The sequence below is a fragment of the Equus quagga genome, chromosome 3, assembly GCF_021613505.1.
Source record: "Equus quagga isolate Etosha38 chromosome 3, UCLA_HA_Equagga_1.0, whole genome shotgun sequence".
Taxonomy (NCBI): Eukaryota; Metazoa; Chordata; class Mammalia; order Perissodactyla; family Equidae; genus Equus; species Equus quagga.
In genome coordinates this window covers 99,099,687-99,119,189 of record NC_060269.1, presented here as the reverse complement: position 1 = coordinate 99,119,189, position 19,503 = coordinate 99,099,687, and the positions used below count along the sequence as shown (strand labels likewise).

Here is a 19,503-nt window from a genome sequence, read left to right as displayed (position 1 = left end):
AAATGTTTCCTCCCACTATATTTCTTCCTGATCTAGACCTTCCTGGTTATCTATTTTATTACCAATCTCTCCATTTCTAGCATTATCTCACCCTTCAGACTTCGTGCTAGGCACTGTCTCCCTACCACAACTATGACTCAGGTTGCCTCTCGCAACCCTGAGTAAACACTTGATTTCATCCCTTTGAATTAGCAAATTGGCCCAGCAAGCCTGACTTTACCACGAGGAATTGTCCCCAGGCAGCCAATGCCTTTCTGGGGGTTTGGTTGATTTCATTCCACAAATATTTCCTGAATACCTACTATGTGCCCAGCACTCTGGCAGGTGCTAAAAAGAAAATGATGTGTAAAACAGAGAGGTTCCTGGCCCTTCACGAGCTTCAGTGGAGAAGGTAGTGGGAACAAGTAACTGCAGAGATAGGTGATTACGGACTGTACTGAGTGCTGGGTAAAGAAAGGACTTGGTACTCTGGGGCTGGACGTACTGGATCAGAGGATGACTGGCCTGACCTAGTCTGCAGCTTCAGGAAAGGCTTCCAAGGAAGTGACATTCAGCCAAGATCTAAAAAATGATAATTAGGCAGGAGCCAAACCAGGCAGGAACTTGCATGGCTGGATAAGGATTTGTGTCCACGAAAGGAGGTCCTGTCTATCGGAAAAATATTAAATAATTAAGAAAGATAAGATGATGGGGGAAAAACCCTGAAATTTGGACAGGGGGAACTAAATTAAAATATATTCCTGTGTAAAGATTGTCTCACTCCGAAGAAGAAAAATCATCACTCTTATCTTGAATTTTGCTAAGAGTCTCTTTGTGCCTCCAAAAGAGAAATTGAACAAGGACCCAGAGCTATGATCAGGACATTATGGGGCATAAAATTATAGGAGGGAAAATACAAATGACACAGGAGAAAGTTGCAAAGCTAGATTTCAATTTATATGAAGAAGAGAGGGGCAAAATGCCACACACCAGAGACATGGGCAGCAATAAACACAGAGGAGAGGCAAGTTTAAGATGAATATCGAAAGAGGATTTAGGTCATATCTATTAGAGCTTGAAAGTCTTAAATATATATGCTCAAATATGTGTAACAGATTAGATGTTAAGTGCTATAACTCTTAAATATAAGTAAAATACAAAAGAGTGAACATTTGAACTTAGAGCAATTTCATGCACAATGTCACATAGAGGAAAAGGAGAAAAGGAGACATTTACACGTATGGAAGAAGGAGCATACAGCAGCTCTTCTCCTCTCTTGTCTTTGCCTTATATTTAAATTGGACAGCTCCCGGGATTTGCAGATGCTATCAAGATAGCATCTAGCATTAACCCTAACACAGACTACACACAATTGCTCCAAATCAGCATGGACGTTTGATAAATACCTGTCAACGCGGAGGCAGAAAGAAAGCAGAGAGGGCCCTGGACTTGAGCCCTGACCAAACGTCACTGAAGGTCTGAGTCACTGAACCTCTACGACAGTGAGTCTCAAACATGAGCGTGAGTTAGAATCACCTGCAGAGGTTGTCAGACACAGACTGCTTGGTCCCAGAGTTTCTGACTCAGGAGGTCTCGGCTTGGGTCTGAAAAGTATATTTCTAGCTCCTTTCTAGGTGAGGCTGATGCTGCTGATGGGGAACCACATTTTGAGAACCTCTGCTCTGAGGGTATGTTTCCTCATCTGCAAAATAAGGATATTACTGCCTCCAAAGCCCACCTCACAGAGATGTTGAATAAAATCAGTATGTCATTTGAGGATATAAATTGCTCCATATTTTTCTCGTATTGCACTGCCAAGGGTGGTATCTTTGACTGACTGAATGCCTACATTTTATTAAGAAAAAAGATACTATGTGAGTCTGAGAGAGTAATGACCAAATATCTAAGAATTCTTCCTAAGTGGCATTCATTTAAGCAGCATAGATAAACAGGAATTGAGATACCAAAAAGAGGAGGAGTACAGTAGGCAGTAGCATGGTCTTACCAGGTGTTAAAATATTGAAATGCTTCCACACCAGGCAGCAAATAGCTGCTATCCAAGCCACCCCCTAAGCATCACACATCCACAAAGGCAACTAAAAGAGAAATACCTGGCACAGCAAGGGACTGCTGCCACCCTGCCTCAGCACCTGTGCCAGTGTCCGCTCTCACTGGTGTGTGCCCATGCCACATTGGTAGTTGACTGCTTTGAATAGCACCCTTTGAAAGCAGAGAGGACTGCATCATTGCTAGTTCCTTGCAGACATCTTTCCAAACCATTATAGTTCAAATCCTGGACTTAACCATAGTTCATTCTTCCTCTGCTTCTTTATTCCACGTGAATTCATATAAAAGGTTCCAGGAGAATGGGGAAACGAGAAATATCAAAGGGGGAAAAGAATTTAGGATGATATGCCATTGCAGAATAACTCCACTTGGGTAATGCTCAGAAAAATCAACTTATAAAGGCCTACCTTGATAGCTAAAGGAGAAAGGAGACTGCAGTCACAGAGCATGACTGGTCTACATCTGCCTTTCTGTTCCAGTTTTTTCCAAAGCTATGTAAACTTTCCTTCTGCAGGTGCTAGAAGTTTCCAAGCTGCCATCTGGTGTGACATAGTTCCACTGGCAGCAGCTCTGACACCCTGAGTGGCTTAGGTCTACCGCCTTGATACTCTGAGTGGCCTTTGAAGTTGCCAAGTATTGGACAGAAATAAGGAATTCCTACTTTGGAGCTGGGTCAGTGCTGTCTTTATTTGTGCTCAGAGAAAGGACATTTTCTCCAGTATTTCAGCTGAAATTTCTTAGCTCAAAAACGGGGATTCACTAACCAACAACAGAAAATCTAAGAAAATCTGGGAATAACAGTGTATGAGCACTCGGGATTTCTTCCAATATTTATCCCTGAATAAACCACTTCAAACTGAGCTGACTCTTTCTGCATATTGTGATGAAGAAAGCATGCTCGGAGTCATGAAAAACACCTTTCCAGGAAATATTTTCTGGAAACATTCTCTTCCATAGATGGAACTGAAATGGATAATGTATGAATGATCCCATCTCACCTTAGAAAAATCTCACCCATATTAAAAGGCTGATGTTTCTTACTGAAGTTCCTTCACTGGTTTCCACAGAAAATGATGGCATTCCCTGCATCTACCTTAACGGCACCTACAAAACCCTGGGCACAATGAACGAAGCATCTAGTAAATCACAACGCACTTTAAATGGGATATTTTCAATTCAGTGTTAAAGGTCAAAATGGTTCTTTTCCTCCTTGTATTCATTAGCGATGTGGTAGGAACACTTGTGGATTATCTGTGTTTGGGGATACAGTTGCTTCTAAAGGTTCATCAATTACTTCAGAGCAAAAGGCACATGTATGTATTACATTATGAAGAAAGGCTCTTCTTAAATAGATAAGGAAACTAACCAAAAAAACCCACAAGTAAACTTAAAAAAATTTGAAGACAGTCATAAAGCACAGCAACAGGCTATGTATAGTGAAAGTTACAGAGTAAAGAATCACTGCCCGGCCTGAGTTGTATAAAAGGGTGGGTCACGATTTAGCTGTGCTCTTGGGGATGCTGCATGAAATCTACAGTATCCTTTTACTGAAAGAATCTTACTTCAACTTTTTAAAACCTTCACAAGTTTCATTGAATGGAATGCAATGGGAAACAGAAAAATATATTGCAAAGACAGTAATAGTGCCTAAGTGTTAGAGACTAAAATAGTAAGATGCTGAACATAGCATTTCAGAAATATGACACATCTAGTGGGAGAGACAGAGGGGGAGGGAACAAGTGGGCAAAGTGGGACAACACATAATAAGGCACATATGTTGAAGATCTGTATATGTCTACTTTTAATCAGTGTTTGCTGAACATCTTTGGCTCTTACAATTACAGTGTTTTTAGTATCGTCAGAGAAAAGTGAAGGGAGAAAGAGCAGATACTAATGTTTTGGAGACAGAGAAGGCTCTCAGGATGACTTAGCAAGCTTTCCAACCTAATCAAATAAATGGAGCACTTTTTTTAAAAAAAGAGGCAATTCAACAAAGCAGGTGGACAATCGGGCAGAGGCGGAGGCATAGGGGTAAATACGTAGCTGTTCTTTTACTTTTATCTGGAAAGAAGTTTAAATTTCCACAGAGCACATATACCTAAACGGAATTGAGCCTTGAACCAGCTGTATTTACCGGAGTCACAAATATTTATCTTTTATAAATAAAGCTCTAAGTATTTTAAAATTGATTGATTACAATGAAGTATGTCAGTTTTTTTCTGAAAGATGTATACTTTCAGGTATAGATTTTTATGAGCAGGATTTCTTTTTTTGTGTGTGAGGAAGATTGGCCCTGAGCTAACATTCATTGCCAATCCTCTTCTTTTTTTACTTCAGGGAGATTAGCCCTGAGCTAACATCTGTGCCAATCTTCCTGTACTTTGTATGTGGGATGCCTCCACAGCATGGCTGATGCGTGGAGTAGGTCCACACCGGGATCTGAACCTGTGAAGCCTAGGCTGCCGAAGCGGAGTGTGTGGAACCACTTGGCCTCAGGGCAGGCCCCCAGGATTTCTTATTAAAACCTCTTGATATCCAAAATAATCTCACTTAAATTGATGGGAGGCAGTGTGTAGTACTGAACAAAGGCAATATATTAGAAATTGGACAAAAGAGATATTATTGCTGGCTTTTCCACTTTCTAGCTGAGTCAATGTTATTTAATTTCACTGAACTTGAGATAGCACAGTAAAATTAGAATAATAAATGGAATCTATTTCATACATATTATTCCTTCACTTATTTATTAATTTACTCAACTATAAGATCTATGAGGGCAAGAATCCAAATCTGTTGGTCCATCGTTATAAACTTAGTTCTTAGTATATAACAGACACTCTATATTTTTTTCGGTAAATAAATTTAAGAAAGTACTTAAGCACCTAACATGTCAGGCACACGCTAACTGATTGGAATTTACAGAGAACAAGACAGAAACAGGGCTTACCCTCAGGAGAATAAAATAAAGTTATGCAGGTAAAGTGTTGATCATAGTGTCTAGCACATGGTAAATGTGAAATTAATGTTTCTAGATGTCACCTGAGTCCCACTTCCCCAACGCTAAGAGATTTGTGGGAATCCAGAGCCCTCTCCATGATTTCAGCAAATTCCAAAAAGCTGACTATTTCTTCATTGCTCTCATTATACGCTGATAGATATAAGTACTTCTTTTCATATAACTGTATAGGATGTTCCAAAACACCACCAACATGACTCAGAACTTTTATTTGCAGTCACAGAAGTTATAATGACTAACACTATTCCAACAGTCTTAGCTTTCTATTTGCTGCGTAACAAACGTCATAAACTTAGCAGCTTAAATCAACACTCATCTGTTAATTCATAGTCTTATAGGTCAGAGTCTGGGCAGGGCTCAATTGTTTTAATTTTTTTTTTCAATTCCACAAAAAGCTGAAATCAAGATATCAGCTATGCTGAGGTTCTCCCCTGACCTTTGGGGTCCTCTTCCAAATTCAAGGGCTGTTGGTAAACTTCATTTCCTTGTGGTTGTATGACTGAGGGCCCAGTTTTCTTGCCAGCTGTCAGCCAAGGCTGCAGCTCCTATAGGCTCCCCTTAGTTTCTTGCCATGAGGCCCTGATAGGCAGTTTACAACATGACTTCTTACTTTCTTCCAGGCCAGTAGGAACACATCTCTCTAATATTTCACCTTCTTTTAATTAGGTCCTCTAATGAGGTCAGGCCCACCCAGGATGATCTCCTTTTTGATATCCAATCACATTCACAAGTTGTGTCCATGCTCAGAGGGTGGGGATTATACAGGGCACGTGCACCAAGGGATGGAAATCCTGGAGTCATCTTAGCATCCTACTTACCACACCAACTATCCTGAAAACTGTGCTCCATAGAACGACTAGTGATCCTGAATGAACTGCTTCCCTGGAGGCCACAGGGACAATGTGAAGCAAGTGGCTGAGACTCTCAAAGGGAACAGTTCACTTCCATTTATTTCACATATTGGACTTCCCAGTAGAGAATTTCTCTTTTAAAGATTTAATAAACTTCTGGACCAAATAAATCACTTAGAGATCACCCATCCACCAAAACCTCTTCCCTCACTAACATTACATGATTTTATAAAAAATAAGTTCAAAGCAATCATAGAATCTATAGTCTAGAATTTATGATAGAGTGAAAAGGGCATTTACTTTTTAATCACAGATACTGGATTCAAATTCAGCAAATACCAATTATTTATTCTGAAATTCTGGAAAATCTATAGTATCATTATTCACTTCAGTTTCCACGATAAAAATGGTGACAATAATTATAGTAATAATAAAAATCTTCCTCATAAGATTATTATAAAGGGATAATCAAATGAGATAATGCATATTATAAAGTATAAAGTGGTATACACATATAACTATTATTTATATTATTAGTATTATCATTAGAACCCCCCCCCCAAATTGTTTAATGGAGAATCATTGTTTTTATCTGTGCAGCTCCTCTTCCTTCTTGTCCCTTCTAACTCATCATATATATTCTGTATCAGTCAGGGTAACACAAGAAACAAAGCATGTTTCTATGGAACGGTAAAAATTGGTGAGGACATAGAATGCCTCTGTGCTCCACCAGACAAAGAATATGTATGTAATTCTAACCTGAATGTGTTTTACTCTAGGGCCAATGGGATATCCAAACACATTCTATAGATATTTACAGTATCCTTAAGGATATATATTGACATGGACATCTTAAGAAGTTGTTAGAATCCCTGCCCTAAGAAGTTGTCAGAGTCTCCAAACTCCCACACTAATTCCTTGAGTGTGGCACAAGAGCTACTGTGATAGAAAAAAACAATGGAAGCTATTAAGTCACTGCCTCCTTAAAAACAATAATAAATTTTTAAAAAATTACTGTATTCCTATTGAGCGATTCAGAGAAAATGACTAAACTCAAAGAATTAAAGGATTCAAGAGTAATGATTTCAAGGCTGGCCTGGTGGTGTAGTGGCTGAGCTTGCACGCTCCACTTCAGGGGCCTGGGGTTTGCAGGTTCAGATCCCCAGTGCAGACCTACACACTGTTCATCAAGCCATGCTGTGGTGGCGTCCCACATACAAAATGGAGGAAGATTGGCACAGATGTTAGCTCAGGGCCAAGCTTCCTCACACACACACACACACACACAAGATAATGATTTCTATCACTTCTCCATTTAACTCTCCAATTTGGGCTACTGCAGAAGACAGACGGGTTTTAAAGAATGATAGCATGTTTTTACGAAAGTAATAAAGTAGTGATTATAATTTTCACTGCTGTTCCAGATATTCTTTTGCTACTGGATCAAATGAACAAAGCCTGCATCACCTAATACGCAGCTTTCATTTGATAAATGTACTACTTTTATTCTCTGTTCTATTAAGGCAAGAACACCACTAGCGAACCATTTTTACCTGGCAGGGCCAGCAGTATCCCACTGTCATTCTGCCTCAGGGACAACAAATCTCTCTCACACAATTCCACAGTATACCATTCTAGTCAACAATATTGAATTTGTATTACTGACAGGTTCTAGAGAGCAAGAAGTCGTAGTTATCCCAGATAATTTTATAAAATAAATGTGTGGCAAGATTGAGAAATAAAACCCATAGAAATACACGATCTTGCTACCTCAGTAAAGTTTTGAAGGATCTACTGCTTTAGAGCAGGACTATATATTTCTTCCATAGTGAAGGATAAGTTGGTATATCCTTTACTCAACCACTAAAGAAACCTTCTCTCACTCACCCAAGATACAGTGCAAGATGCTCTTTTTTATGATCAATTCAATGGTATGTGAAGTGTGTGTGCAGATTGGGGTGCTATATGGAGACTGAGACAAGTTGTAATACAAGAATCATGTCAGAGCCTTTGTGTGTTTTATGGTATAGTAATAAGGCCAAGTACCCATAAGCAAAAGACTGTATTTTTTAAGAAAATAGCTCTTAGGTTCCTCCTGATCTCTGGTGAAAATACCTTATTGTGGGATGCCAAATAACCATGTAACTTGATCTTCCATTCCTGAATTGAGTGTTATCTTATTAATTTTGCTATTATCATATCCAACAGCAGTCCATCTCCATCATCCCATGAAATTGATCTATATGGGATCAGGTCCTGAAGGCACAAACTGTTGATCATTTTGCTCACGCGATCCAGGATATATGCCTTCTCCTAACACTTTTCTGCTTCTCCCTCAACCTAGATGCTCCTGGGGAGTTCCTCTTTACTAATTAGTTAAAGACGAAAAACCTCTAGTCTGTCTTATTGATACTTCTGCAAGATATACAGGGACCAAGCTGAAATGCACTGTGAAAGTGTTACAGGCACATTCAGGGATGGAACTAAAAAAACAACAAAAAGTGATACTCTACAGTTGGCTGAATTTAAGCACTATGCATCATTTTCTATTTTGTCTGGAAGACACAGCCCAAGGTTAAGGTCTACATGCCAATTCCCGGGTTGTCTGGTCAAGTAATCAGAGTCATGGAAGAAATGAAATTGGAATTTTAGTGACCAAGAAATTCAAAGGAAAAGTTGGGATTGAATTTTTGGAATGGGATCAGGATCTGAGGATATTTGTATCCCATATGAATGCTCACTGGAAGTTCCCTGCAGAAGATGTTCTTCACCAGATGGATAGGATAACTCCTTCTATACTTGGCAGTTATTCTCTTTGCCCAACCAGCTCAGCACTCTGGTGCAGTAAATGAGGCTGTGCATGAGAGGAACAAGATGAACTTAATCTCTACAAGTCTAGTGTGGATCTCACTACTGCTGATGGTCCAACTTGTTAAGTATAGGCTTCATCTCCACTATGATGCAATACCTTGAAGGAAGATACTTTCATACCTACTTTACATAGTGGCACACATAGTTAAAGCTAAACTGTGTGCAGTACACCAGAGCAAACACACCAGAATACTTGGTGCCAAAGCTAAGGGGATCATTACAACAACACACCAATAACCCAATTATGGTACATGAAAGTGCCATGGCAAACCAGTTAGAAAGCATCATATTGAGAGGACCAGCCAGATTGAGCACACTGTCTAATTTCATTGTGGAAGGTTTAGCAATTGCTCTCACTAAAAGAGGAGCTTGTCTGGGATTTAGATTTACTTTTATTGTTTAACATGAGTGTCCCAGTATTACCACCCAAATTCTTTATGCAACCATTGTGTATCTCATAATGATCTACATAATGATGCCTCCAATGAATGAGTTCAATTCAAGCAAAAAAAAAAAGCAATATGCTAAAATTTAGGATCCATATTTTTTCTCTGTGAACCTAAAAGGATGAATTTTTGAAAGCTCAATTTAGGGAATAAAACTTTGTGAGACTGAGTTACTCTCTTGCATGATATTTTATGCTATGAACCAGTGATTGACATATGGTACTGTTTTAACAATGACCAAAAATAGAAAGGTCCATGAAACAAGGAGTTAAATCTTTAAAAACTATACCTAATAACTAAATACCAGCTTTTCTCCTAACCCTGTGATTCTGAGTACTGCTGATTTGGACTTTTTAATAATAAAAGGAAGAATATTTTGGCAAAGAATACAATAGTTCCACTGTATGGAAAGCTGAAGCTGTACGCCCAAGTCTTTTTGCCCTCTTCATTGGCTAAGACGCTTGGTGAAAGCAAGGAGAATACAGAATGGACAAACTTTTATAATTTTTTCTCTCTTCCTTTTTTATTTCCTCTATTATGACATATGATATATATGGTGAGTAACAAGATGTCTATATCTACCACTTGGTTTACAGGTTACAGAATATTTAGATGATAATATAACAAACTGGGAAGAAAAATAGTTATTATCTAGACCTGAAGAACAGTGGCCCCTTGACAAGTATGATTTTAGGATATCCTCCATTGGGGTATAAAAGCACCTTGAGCTATATTCAGGGCATTCTATCTTTATGTTAGGTAGGGGAATTTTCAGAATTATATATATGATGGAGAGAGGGTCCTTGGGAGCCAAAAAGCAGAATCTATTACTGATCTCTCCATTTTTTTCTGGTCAGTAGCTCCGAAAGCAACTCTGGCAAACTGCCAATCATAGGACCTCTGTTTCTAAACACGAGTGAGCATCCTATACTAAACCAATCAGATTCCATTTCTGCAATTTAACCTTTAGAAGGGACCTAAAGAAACTAATGGCCATTGGAACTGAGTCATCCAACAACAGCACTCAGAGAGCATCTCCATGACTCTATGCAAATGAAGATCTCAAAGTTGCCTCATTCTTGTAAGTCTAGCACTTGAGTTTTTAGCTCTTGGATTCTTTGAATGATGCAGGATCCTTGCAATTATTTCGTTTTTTTCTCTGCTTAAGCTAGTGTAGCATATTCTGTTGTTTGTAGGCAAATAATACTAAGATTAAATGCCGGGGAAGTCACAGATCTAACTTGTAAAACCACTCAGAAGTTCTCCTCTTCCTTAAATTCCCATTCACAATTATACTCAAGAGCCCCAAATCTGAGGGCTAAAAATCTGGGATTAAAAGAGATACCAGTAATTCCTGAACCTAACTGTGGAGCAAGATTCACCAATACAAGGTGTTAGCAATGAAGATGTTTAGGCAACACCCTGAACTGATTAAATCAGAATATCTGATACTCATATTCAAATATATTCAACATCATATTCAAATATACTTTTCTGTATCTTCAATCACCAATTTATAAATTATAACTTTTAAACTTTTTAAATTCCAGGAGAGAGAGTAGAGTATAACAGCCTCTTAAAATTTAATTTTAGTTGTAAAATATTTTTAGAAGTATGATATTCTTTTTTAGAAGATTACTTGCACAGAATCTTCAAGTTCATGCCAAATAATTTTATAAAGATCTAGCAAAAAGGGAAAATAAGGATAAAAGGATTACACTGAATACAACTGAAATGATCTCTGTAGATTAAAGTAAGCAAGAGTAACATAAAATATAAATGTGTCAAACTCATATAGCACTTTACATTATTCCATTTTCATTCAGTTTATGTATTCCATCTCTCAAGCACGTGTGCATACCCTCTATCTCGCTCTCTTGTTGTCTTGTTCTCACTGTTTCTTGCTTTCTCTCTCTTTCTCACACACCACATACACACATTCTCAACCAGGTGAAGAAACTCCATTCACGAGCCAGTCTTGCAAGAGCTTTACATCACTATGTTATGTGTATAAATGACTGTGGCTCATACAAGAGATTTCGACCTCTCTGCTGCAGCTCCTACTCTGCTCCCCTTCAAGTATAATAGCGTATTTCACTGTACATTTCAGTCTTTTGCCTTTTCCTGATCCGATCTTTCTAAGCCTCTGTCAGACATCACCTAAACATAAAGAACACTTTAAGTCTTTTCATTTTCATAATTTGTATACACTTTTACATATTTCTACTCTTCCCTCCTACCGCCATTAATCCCACCTCCAAATAGGTAAGGATTAAAAGAGGTATAACACCTTGTCTGGCACACGCCAAAAATGGAAATGCTGTGTAATTTATAGGCTGGAATATAAAGAAAACTCCAAAGAAGATCACCATCAAGCAACATATTTCTTCTTAGGTAGTACTTTAAAATGCCCCTACGGTTTACAGTAGAATTTAGTGTAGTTTAACTTTTATTTAAATGGTCTCCTGCTGGACAAATAATTTTTCCCCTGAAGCAAAGTTTATAGCCTTGTAGCATATTCAGTGAATAGAAATTTCTGTTTCAAGAAGAAATGTTTTTCCCACTATTTTTATTTATAGCTGGTGCACCTTCCACATTCCAAAATAAATGACAGCAGTCCACTTCTGGTATGGCTGAGTAGTTCCTATCCAACCAACTCTCTCATAGACAGCAGCAATAAACACTTAGGCAAAATAGATAAAAGAGCTTCCTGAAGTCACTGGAGAATAAGCAAATGCACGAAGAAATTAGAGGGAAATTGACACTTGGAAAAATGGAACAGCACACTGGGGGAGTTTTCTGATTTAAGAGCTTTTCTTTCTGAAGTTAGATTCACATGGATGGCTGAAACTTGAATGATAAACTGCACTTTTATAAGCTCAAAAAACCAAAGTAGGGAGTTTGGGCACCACAGCACCTAAAGATTGAAGGCAAGGGGTGGCAGGGGGAAGGTTTGATCCCAGAACAGAAAGCCATAGAAAGTGACCTCCAAATTCTGCAAATGCACTCTGCTCAAATTTCTAGCTGAACTTAAATTATGTGTATTTGGGGCAGACTCCCAACAGCCAGCTAAGGCTAAAAGAAATGAAGAAAGATTATAGTTTAGAATTTGAATCCAGCTAAATTCTCTGCTTAAAACAAACAAACCAACAAAAAATAACAATTAATGCTATCTAGATGAATATAACAGAATTCTCAGTCTCTACAATATATCCTTCAAACAGTACAGGATACATTCAAAATTACTAGATATATAAAGAAATAGGAAAACTTGATCCATACTCAAGAGAAAAGGCAATTAATTGAGACTGAATCTGAAATGAGCCAGATGTTAGAATTAGAAGACAAAGATTATATAATTCCTCAATGATATAAAGAAGAATATGCTCATAACAAATGAACAAGTAGAAAAGATTAACAGAAAATGAAAGAGAACTGAAAAATATAAGGCTAAATACTAAAAATACAATAACTATATTTTTTTGGACTCAAGGGGATAGGTTTAACACTGATTGGAGATGACAGATAAAAGTGTCAGTAAACTTGCAAATAGATTGACAAGAAATACCTAAAAACAACAAAGAGAAAAAGGTTTGGAAAAACAAACAAAGCCTTAGTGATCTGTGGAAAAATATCCAAAGGCATAATATACACATAACTCAACTATGAGAAAGAGTATAAAGCAAGAAAGTATTGGTCAAAAAACCATTTGAAAAAATTATGACCAAAAAATTTCCAAAATTTGGTGGAAGATATAAATTTAAAAATTCAAGAATCTCTATAAATTCCAAACAGGACAAATAGAAATAACATGTAGGCATTTTATAGTCACACTGCTAAAACTAGATAACAGAAGATCTTGAAAGCAGTAAGAGAAAAATTACACAGTATGTAGGAGAACACTGATATGAAATTATCTCTGACTTCTAATCAGAAACAATGGAGGCCCCAAAGCGATGAAATAAAGTCACAAAGTGCTGCAAGAAAAATACTGTCAACTTGGAATTCAAAATCTATTGAAAATAGCCTTCAAGAATGGAGGCAATATACAAACATTTTCAGATAATTAAAAATTAAAGTATACAATAGGTCTGCACTATAAGAGATAGTAAAGAAAGTTCTTTGGGCTTTAGGGAAATGATACCAGATAAAATTCAGATATTCAGGAAAGAATAATGTTCACCAGAAAGATAAATATGTGGGTAAATATAAAACATTACTTTTTACTCTTAATTTCTTTAAAATACATATGTTTAAAGCAAAAAATATAAGAAGTGGTGGAGTTCATGATCTATGTGTAGGCATTATAACTATAGCATAAAAGAGAGAAGAGTAGTAAATGGGCCTGTATGTTTGCAACGCTCTTACATTTTACATGAATTGGTACAATACTAATTCTAAGTTGACTGAAAACTTAAGGACACATATACTGTAATTTCCAAGTAAACATTAAAAAATAAAGTGGTATAGGGGCCAGCCCAGTGGTGTAGTGGTTAAGTTCACATGCTCTGCTTTGGCGGACCAGGGTTCACCTGTTTAGATCCTGGGTGCAGACCTACACAGCATTCATCAAGCCATGCTGTGGTGGCATCCCATATATAAAACAGAGGAAGATCGGCACAGATGTTAGCTCAGGGCCAATCTTCCTCACCAAAAAAAAAATAAAAATAAAAAAATAAAGTGGTATGGCTAAGCAGATAATAGATAAATTAAAATGGAATTACATAAAATATTCAATTAACCCAAGAGAAGGCAAGAAAGGAGGTACACAGGGACAAAGAGCAGGTAAGACAGACAGAAACAAATAGTAAACCATTAAACCTACCTCCAACCATGTCAAAAAATCCTTTAAATAAAGTGTTCCAAATAAAAGACAGAGATTATAAAACTGGATAAAAATAAACAAATTAAAAAAAAGCTAGACCAGACTATATGCTAAGACACAGGTTGAAAGCGAGAACATGGAAAAAGGGACAGCATGGATAAACCGTAAGATAGCTGAGTGGCCATACAAATATCAGATAAAGTAGATCTCAAGAAAAACAGTAAAATTTGGAAATTTCCTAATTATAAAAAAATTTAATTATAAAATTTCTTTAAATGTGGATAGTCCCACTCATCAGGAAGATATAAAAATCAACTGCTTTTAATTACACTCAAACTTCATTCAGTTAAGTGATTTCCATGTATTCTTTCCATGCTTGTTAAGCATTTTATAACCTAATAGTTAGAGAAAATGCCCCTGCATTTCATGGTGTTCATGTTTTATATGTAACATTTCTGATTTTCAGCCATCATGCATATGGGTACATACTTGTTTCGAGGTTATACCAAAAAGCCACGTTGTGGCAGCATCCCACATAAAATAGAAGTTTGGCCCAGATGTTAGCTCAGTGACAATTTTCCTCACACACACACACACAAAGACAAATGACAAAAATACAATATCTAGTTGAAACATCAGAGTTCATTTAGAAAAACAAAAACTCTTAGTAGTAGCTAAGGCTACCTGAAATCTCAAGAACCTGTCCTTCATCTCTGCTTGTTAAAGGAGTTTTAAAATATGAAAGTTACCTAATTTCTCAAGGTTTATAGACAGTATCAAGATAGAAATTACCAATTAGAAGTTCTTTTTAAATTCTGAGTACATTCCTTTTAAAGTACTAAACATATTAGCTAATATAAAGTATTAGATGACTAAAACTCATAAGATATTTATAGGTTACAAGATGCTTTTCACATGAAGATTTTATTTAATCCTCATAGCAATCATACGAGGCAGGCATCCCATTATTAGACCCATTTTATAGACCAGAAACAAAGGTTCACAGAAGTTTAGTCATGCTCCCAAGCCACATGACTGATAACAGTCACAACTACAGCTGTCCTGAAGCTTGTGATCTGAACCCCATACTCAGTTGACTATACTAGCTATCTCTTACATTTATCACAAATAATTACAAAAATTCTTAAATGGCAAACACCTTCCCCAAATAAAGGCATCACAAACCAGGTGCTACTCAACTGTCAGTTTTTGCATTCGAATTTCCAAAGTAAAAGTAGGGTGTTAAGCCACCTGCAGGTTGACAGTTTGAGGAAGGGAGTCAAGCTTAGAGGTGTATATGGGGTTGCCCTGGGTGAGTCTTATAGCACTCTAGCTATAGTGCACAAGGTTAATTAGCAAGAAGAGGCATCTGTAGTTCTGGGGTGAATTTGCCAGGATGAATACAATAGTATCAAAATTTCCCATTGACATTAACTTGAATGTGGTGCCTTGGGCAACCTAAGTGGTGCTGGTCAAAACACAAAGGGGTCAGTCTCTTCCTGGTTGATTAAAAGGCTCAGACTCAAAAATGCGATTGATTATTGTCCCACAGCGTATAATTAACAAAAGATGAAAAAAGTGAGTTTTTTGCAAGTTCCTAAAGAACGTTATTTAGCAACATCAGACACTAAAGAAGTAATTTTCTAACATCAAAGTATAAAAGCATAAATCCAGGTAATTACCAAGTAATTACTAGCAGCCCATCTGTCTCATTTGTCAGTGAGATAGAAAATAACTGAAAACATATTATTCATTATTGAATAAAGAAGCCATTCATTATATATAAAGACAACATTAATATCCACCCTTGAATAGATATGTACCCACTTTGACAAGTATTTTTATTTTGCAGTAGAGATTATGGTTCTACTCTGTCCAAACCTTTTCATCATGTTTTTATTTCTCTGGGACAAACGAAAATAATGTGTAAGGTATCTAGCCAAGGCCAGGAGTTCAAGTACTGTTCATAGAAGAGATTCTAACTAATTTGTTCTTCATGGTCAATGGTCTTATTCGCAGCTGGCATTAAGCAACTCCAACTTTCATTTTAAATGGCAGGAATAGAGGAGGGGAGGGAAGGAGAGACAGAGGGACTGAGGGAGAGAGGAAAGGAAGGGATAGTGGTCATTCTTAAATAAAAGCAGCTAAGATATTTTGTTTACTACAATTCTAAAATCATCTTCTCTACTGGAGAATAACAACATTTTCCTTAGTGGCCTTACTCCATGTGAATTTATAACTGTTTTTGGAAGGGAGTGGTAAATTAAAAAGAAAGAGCCGCAGTGTTTATATTTGGATAAATTATAAAAACATTTCTCCTAAACTTGTCTTATGGTGCATCAATGAGCAACTCACTCTCAACTCCTTGAACAAGAAAACCAAAAACAGAATGCTGGGGCTGGCCAATCGTCATCACCATAAGAAAGGGTCAGGAGAGAGGGAGGGGGAGAAAAAGAGGGAAAAGGGAGGGAGGAAGGAAGGGGGGGAGGACAAAGGAAGGAGCTTACCAAGAAAACATATAGTGGATAGAGTTAGCCCACTCACTCATCAGCTGATCAATTAGTCAATTTTTTCCTATAAATTAGTCAAATGGGCTGAGTACTCAATTGTTTAGTCAATCTGGCTTTTAAAAACAGCAAAATCCTGAGTGCCATCCCAGTATGGATCTTTACCAAAACAGTACTAGTTGTAATCAAACAATAAATATTATGAAATTTAAAAAAAAAAAAAAACTGCTGCAAAAAACTACTTAGAAATGCTACATGAAATATAGCCAACATTCTTTTAAATTAAACCTGGTCTTGCAATAAAGGAGAAGTTACCAGCACCAGAAATAAAAAAGAAATGAAAACCATCTTTGAGGTGTAGGCCGCCTTAAGCAGCCAGTGAGGATGGACGTTAAGGCAGGTTGGGAGGGCTTGGGATGGGTGGTGGGGGCTCAGAATAGGAACCACCTCAGCTAAATAGGGGCATAGACTTTAATACCCAAAGGAGGACAGGAGAGAAGGACTAAGGCAGAGAGACTTTTGGATAAAGTCGGGATCATTGAAAGACTGATCAGTTTGTAAATAGGAGAATATTCAAAACCCTTTCATGAGCATCAGAAGAAAACAGGGATTATTCTCAACCATGAACGGGATGTGACAAATCCTCTTGCTAGCTGGCCATGTCATAGATGTAACTGCAACTTCGAGGCTTGGACTCCAGCCCACTGATCATGCCAGGTTAGAAGCTGGTATTCCCCCATATGTAAATTGTCATCTGTTAGTACAGGCCTGGAGCCTAAATTCTGCCATGTCACACTACCATTGTATTTTGGCCTTTGATCACAACAGAAGAGGAACTGGTACTTCCCCAGTCATGCAGCTTAAAAGCACCACAGCCCAAACACTGAGATCCCTGTCCCACAGCCTGTCATCAAGACCTGCTAGAGTTATCTGGGCTGCCCCAGAATGAAATGGGCAATCCAGGGGGCTGTGTCCCTCCCCGCTGTGCTGCTCTCCCCATAAGCTTTCCCTAATGTTCACGGCTCCAGTAACTTGTGTGTGTGCTGGCTGGCCATTTACCTTTGTCAGTCTAAAGATCTTTCAATGTCTAAACTCTTACACTAGAAAAAAATAAAAAATTCTTTATTGTTCAAGTCATTGCACTCTGGAGTCTCTTGTTGGAGCCCCTTAGCCTATATGCCAACCAACACAAAAGCTAATTCTGTCAGGGATCTCTAAGACCACACACAGGTCTGATGATTCACTAGGAGGACTCACAGGACTCAGCATACAGTTGTGCTTACGGCTAAGCCTTATTACAGTAAAGGATACAAAGAGAAATCAGCAAAGGAAAAGACACCTGGGGTGAAGTCCAGAGGAAACCAGACGCAAACTTCCAACAGTCCTCTCCCAGTGGAGTCACACAGGCCTCGCTTAATTCCTCCAGCAATGAGTTGTGAACACATGAAAAGTTGTCTGATAAGGGAACTCATTAGAGACTCAGTGCCCAAGCTTTTTATTGAGGGCTAGAAGCATAGGCAACCTCTGCCTGGCACATACCCAAATTCCAGATTTCCAGAAAGAAAGCAAATGTTCAGGATCAACCACATTATTTATATGGCGTAGGCGCAGTGGGCCCCGTTCTGGTCATGGTGGGAACCTCCTGAAATCCATGTTCTCAGAGCCCAACTGAGGGCCAACCTTGCAGGCAGGCCCTTCTGAGGATAACAGTCTCAGCATTGTTATGTTAACTCTTTTCTGCACCTGGGCCCTAACTAACATTCCATATGGATCTAGTAAAAATATAAAAACATTCACAAGAATAATTCATATCAAAATTTGTGAATGAACACCCCTCAGGTAGGAAGGAGTGGAAAGGGATGAATAGGGTGGCTTTAACTGTATCTACAATGTTTTATTTAAGAAAAAAAAGACAACAGAAAGATTCAAAGCAAATATGGGAAAATATTGCTAGCTATTTAAACTTATGATACATACATAAGTGTCTGCAATTTTATTTGTGTACCTTTTTGTACCTTTATAATGTTTCACTTAAGTTAAAAGATGAAAGTGAAAAATAGCCAGAAAATTAAAATCATACAAAAGAAAGACTACCTCTTAGCAGGGCATATCATCTAGAAAGGACGATGCAGTGGAGAAACAGCTGTAAACCAGCCCAAATGTCCCAAGGTTAAGAGAAAAAGTTGTAAGGTCCATAAGAGCTTGTCACATTAACTAATTTTTAAAAAAATGTTCTGACAAAAATTTTGGAATAAATAAATAAATAAATAAATAAAGATAATGAGTACCAGAATGAGAGAATCTGAGTCTAGATGAATATTTAAATAGTCATCAATCAATCAGTCAAGAATGCCGCGTACACACTATTATAACAATAAAGCCACAGAAGTTCCTCACATATTCTAGAAACATTACCTACAAAATATCAGGAGATGAAATTATCTACAACTCCAGTGCACATTAGTTATTCAGCTTACAATTTACTTATATTTTCCTAATAATGGAGAGAGAAAGAGAAAGAGAAAGACTAGACACGTGCATGTGTGTATATGTGTGCATGTCTGCAAGAACGAGAGAGAGAAAGAAAGGGAGAGAGAGCTGGGAAGAGGACAGGGGAAGCATGACTGGGGAGAAACAGAACGAAACACGAATGAGAGAGTTCATATTTCCTGATCTCTACCACTAATTTAAATATTTCCAAATCTAAAATGCAACAGAAGAGCAAATGTCTACATTTTCAAATAATACTTTTCATCATGCTTTTTCAAGATGTTTGACCAAGTTCAGCTTATAAAAAGAATGTAAAATAATAAAAAACCATATTTAAACAAGTAGGAAGCACTCGAAGATTTACAGAATGATCACAGCCCTATCGTATTAATTAGAAAAGGTCTGTATAAGAATTACATCATGAAACATTAACTAACTCTTTTAAAGCCCC

At 37.6% G+C, this 19,503-nt stretch overlaps 1 protein-coding gene across 1 annotated transcript in view; it reads right to left on the bottom strand.

Annotated features, from left to right (window-relative positions):
* Positions 1–18,188: 18,188 nt before the first annotated feature.
* The window catches only part of LOC124236802 (A disintegrin and metalloproteinase with thrombospondin motifs 3-like), a 184,846-nt gene continuing 183,531 nt past the window's right edge, over positions 18,189–19,503 (bottom strand). The window contains exon 5 of the mRNA XM_046655751.1: positions 18,189–18,334. Coding sequence (XP_046511707.1) covers positions 18,189–18,334 — 146 coding nt within the window. The remainder of the gene's footprint in view (positions 18,335–19,503) is intronic.